The following is a 4,975-nucleotide window of genomic DNA, read 5'->3' as shown; positions in this document are numbered from 1 at the left end:
CATTCCATTTCTCTCTTACAGGCGTTTTCTCACTAATTAGAAAACTCCCCCCGAATGCTGCGTTTCTGAGAGCTGCTAACAGGAAAGCCGGAGGAGACTCTGCTGTCAATAAATCCTGAAGCACTTCCCTGCTCTTACTATCACTCCAATTCCCTCTTCTCTTCTGCTGCCCTTTTCTGCCAGTGCCTGTTTTTGAAGATACTCCTTTCATCAGGAAGCTTTCAAGCCGGAGGCAAGGAAAGAGGAGACACTTGAGTTTTACTGTCGAGCCAGGACAGCAAGAAGCTTGAACATACCCTCACTTTGTTGCTGTGAGAATTCAAGACAGAAATTTAAAAAATGTTTAAGGGAAACTATAGCTTATTTGTTTTCCATCATTCAAGAAGAAGGAATATTTCTTTAATGCTTTTTTCACATCCATCTTCTGCAGTAGAAAAAAAAATTTTTTTTTACTTAAATAAAAAAAATGGATTCATTCAATGCTTTGCTTTTATAACAGCTCCTGAAAACTTGCTTTCAAAAATTATTTTGATTAATCAACAACCGCATGTGATTTTAAACATTATTTTAATATGAATAAGTTGTTTGCTTGTTTTGTTTTTTTTTAATAAAGAGATAGCTTATGAGTAAAAGTCCAGAGAATCATAGTAAGTGAACAAAGACTGCCTGTCTTTAGGATGGAAAACACTGCACAAATTATGGTGATGAGATGTACATCAGGAAATTAGCTTGTCTGGCCAGCACCTGCATTCAAGATGTGCTACACAGCAGATGGGATGGAAAGGAACCTACGGGGACTGTTCGTTTTGCTTTTGGTTTTTACTTTTTGGTTTTAGATTTCATTGGAAATCCAGAAAGCGAAGCTATAAGGGACACAGTAAGAGAGGCTAGAAAGAAATTTGGGGTTCTTTCATCCTCTTTGTTGCAAGATATGCAAATGCTCTGTGCATGATGAGGGTGGAACGGCAGGTCTGCCACTTTAACAGTCAAGTTAAAAAAAAAATAAATCAGTATTTTACTCCAAAAGACACATGAAAATTTTAAAAAAAAACCCAGTAAACTTATCCCAAGTCTGCATTACTTGTCCAAAAACCCAACACGCACTCCGCCCCGCAAAAAAACACCCAAAACAAAAAAAAAACCACCCCAAACTTATGCTAAATGAAATCCACAATCAAAGTCTATAGTGTTCTCTAATTTACAACACTAAGTCATCATAAAATGTTGAAAAGTAAGACAGAACAGCTGGACAAAACTATGACTGAAAAAAGCTGAAATCCATGTACTAATTCAAGTTGACTAGGATGCAAAAAAGGAAGACCTTGCTGCACTGGAGGACCAAAAGCAGAGTTTTTCAGGGATAAGTCATACGTATTTTGGTCCTAAGCGTATTTCTAGCTCTTTAAGTGTGTCAAGCAAATGCCCTGACTGTCAAGATGGAAATACCCTGACAAGACAAAGAAAGGAAATATTTTAGGATGTCCTTATATTTTGTAGTTTTTGCATATCACTGCAAACACAGCCTCACATTAGCTGAACTCAGCTAAGAAGATCAGAGAAATTCTTTGCATGGCCCCTTCAGCAGCTGACACTACTGATGCCAAAGTAGACAGGCCTAGGAAGGAAAGTGCCTTGGAAAAAAAAAAAAAGAAATAAAAAGTGCATAAACCACAACAAAATTATCCATGGTAGGCTGGAATAAAATCTTCATGACATTTTTATAAAGTACTTAGACTAAGGGCATTACTTTAGGTATCATCTTTCAATCATGAAATCTCAAATTAAGAGCAGTGTGACAGTTTCAAGGAGAAATAAAAGCTTGTTGCTATGGCAATCAATGCTAATTCTCTATGCCAAGGAAATGTTAAAGTCTAATGGGGAAAAAAAAACCCCAACGCTACAACAGAAGGAAAAAAAACCAAAACTATACTACTCACCAGAATTTAAGTCACGTCCAGGATTGAAGGCTCTGCTATTGACAGTGGTAGAGAGTCTATCACAGCTAATAGTTCTAGAAACGTTGGTGTTAAAATTTCCATCAAATCTGAAATGACAAACACATTATCTATTAAACCTACACAGCATTTACAACGGAAATGCGTATTTTTGAAATTTCAATGAAAAATAATTATTTTGGAAACTGCAGCATTATACGTATTTTAAGAGTCCAGGAAAAATTATGAACCCCCAGAACTAGGGGGGGATAAGCTCATCACGGTTGGATTGCATCTGCTCTCTACAATGACATGTTGCATTTTCCTCCACAATATTGCTTGAAAGATCGGATCATAAAAGAGTGGTGCTCTTTCATCTAGACTTAAACAGTCGAGGTTCCAGTTTGGGAAATGTGTGTAGTATCCAGGCATGCCATCAGGAAGCGTTTCCTCCTGTTGTTGAGCCAAACTTCTTCTTGCTACAAACTCTTTTACTAGTCTTGAGTGAAGAGGATTTCTTTACGTCTTTAAGAAAAAGATCTAATAGAGCAATTGTAAACCTATTTTCTGTACCAAATAGCAGAAGGAACTTGACAGTCTGATGTTGTGTTACATTTTGGTTAGGTTACATAATTCAAATACATTCATGCAAAAAGTATTCTAGTGCATAGTTCTAATGACGATAAAATATAATTAAACCACACTTCTAAAGCTTTCAAGGACTGAAATGCAGTTTTGTATCATTTACACAGGGCTTGAACATTTTGATGACTTGTGGTATGATTATTCTAGTACTTCAAAAATCCCTTTACCTCCTATCAAAGAATCTTTCTACCATCAACCTACTCCTAAGAAATTACAACAAACTGCCAGCGAGGTCTGTGTAACATCCCGTTCTGGACGAAGAGCCTTAACTAGCCTTTCTGGCACGAAAGCTGATAGAAAGCAAGTCTTGGAGAGAAACTGGGCACAGTAGGGGTTTGTTCAATACTGTCAAGACTAAAACCACAAATTACACAAAAAATAGCTACGTCAAAAGATACTGACCAACTTACTTTTAATATTAACGGCACATCAATCACTGACTTATATCTACATACCACTCACCCAGTGCCATTCTAAGGCTTTCTATTTAGCTCAATGCACATTATATTTGTTCTTAAGGTTCTTTATTTAGTTGCTTACTGTCATCTGCACTGAATTGCTTAAACTAGGTTACGTTTTTTCATACACACACGTATATGTACACATATCAACGTGCCCACATATATATGCTATCACAGGGTGGAGGCCCAAAATATTGCAAGCAGAAGCAGTATGAAAAACAAGCACCATTCTTCCTGTTGAAGATTTTAATTAAGAAATTGAAATCCAGTAAGTTGCAACTACTCCAACAAATACGGTGGCCAGTCAGAATGGAAAGACGCTGATTTTCTGGTTCTGTCCTTACAGAGTGCTTGCTGTAAGGGCTGGGGTTCATAGACATAAACAGACAATAAAACAATGCACTTCTAAATCATCCCCTTAAAACAACAATTAGCAGAAACAAAAACCACAGACAGATGGAATTGGTTACCACAAGGAAATTTCAACTTATGACCACAGGAAGCAAGTCTTTTTAAGCAAACTAAAACTCTCCTAATCCAATATATTTTCTTTCAGCCCGTTTCAAAATAATGTCATTCTACAGGGACACAGCCGCAGCAGCCCCAAGTCAGCCAGATGCAGGATTTGCTGAGAGCCTCCATCGCTCAGTTCACGGGATCCTCGCACACGAGACGTCGGAAAACTTTTTATGACTTAGAAGTGAAAACTAAGAAAAATAATTGTTAGTAAGCTTAAGATCACCACCTCTGTAGGTGACTGGATCCACTTGCAGACATTTTAGCATTACAAAAGCCAACAAACGCTCCCGAGAGGAGCACTGCAGGTCACCGAGCAGCACTGCTGTTGCATACACGCACCATGGATTTGCCTTTTGGTCACGATTCATGCCAGTATAACCATATTTAAGGTTGGGCTGCCTCTTTTTTTTTTTTTTTGCTTAAAGCAGTTTATGAGTTCTGAGTGAAGAGGACAGCATAGCCTTCTCACAAGTTTAGAAATTTGCCCTTCAAGTACAGAAGTCATTTCCCAAGAACTTACTATTAAATTCCTTAATGATTTTCTGAATTACAAGTAAGTAAAATGGTCGTCTTATGCAAATGCATAACAAAACCTCAGACATTGACTTCTTTGGTCTTAACATCAGATTAAATTTTATGATTCTTGTAGAGTCACAAAGTCTCATTTTACATAGCTAGAGCTCATCACACTAGAGGCTGTATTTGAAGAAGCTCTAACCAAACTGAATTTTTGCGTATGCAAAAAGTGACCATTATTGGTCACTAACTGCTTAATTTTAACATCTTCACTGCCACAAAGAAATAGCAATAAAAACAATGTCTCCTTAAACTGGCATGCTTTTAAATGAGTTTAATCTATATTCATAAGCACTACATGCATCTTAGTCTAACTGCATTATTCTTAAAGGAGATGAACGAGACCACCAGTGAACAGGTAGAGCTACTGAGGCACCAACACTTTTTGATCCATTCTCAAACCTACACCTAAGGGGGGGGAACAAAGAAGGAGTCACATATATTTGGAAATAATTAACTGCCCGCCATACACTTTAAAAATCACATAGAATAAATGTAGTTTAAACATGGCTCTATCAATTTTGGTCAATGTTTGGGCTTGGTGTGGGGAGTGTGGTGGGGGGGGGGGGAGCAGGAAGAGTATTTTTAAGTTGCAACCCTTCTACCATATAGATGCAAACGTACGTGCAGAGTGCAAGTTTGTGCATCAGGGAGTCCCAGAGCAGTCTGTACGTAAATTTTCTCTCTTATCTCTTTACAAATATTTTACATACCTCAGTTTTTTGACATAGTTGAGTTACCGTACTAATGTTTAACTCCACTTGCCCTCCTCCGTCCCCACCTAACACATGCGATTATGAAATTGCTTGTCACTGGAGAAACATCTTTAATTGTGGCAGG

At 37.7% G+C, this 4,975-nt stretch overlaps 1 protein-coding gene across 1 annotated transcript in view; it reads right to left on the bottom strand.

The window, feature by feature from the left end:
- The window catches only part of CACHD1 (cache domain containing 1), a 60,905-nt gene that overhangs the window by 45,404 nt on the left and 10,526 nt on the right, over nt 1-4,975 (bottom strand). The window contains exon 2 of the mRNA XM_009699423.1: nt 1,938-2,044. Coding sequence (XP_009697725.1) covers nt 1,938-2,044 — 107 coding nt within the window. The remainder of the gene's footprint in view (nt 1-1,937; nt 2,045-4,975) is intronic.

The sequence above is a fragment of the Cariama cristata genome, unplaced genomic scaffold (genome assembly GCF_000690535.1).
Source record: "Cariama cristata isolate BGI_N322 unplaced genomic scaffold, ASM69053v1 scaffold3154, whole genome shotgun sequence".
Taxonomy (NCBI): Eukaryota; Metazoa; Chordata; class Aves; order Cariamiformes; family Cariamidae; genus Cariama; species Cariama cristata.
This window is presented reverse-complemented; position numbering and strand designations above follow the sequence as displayed.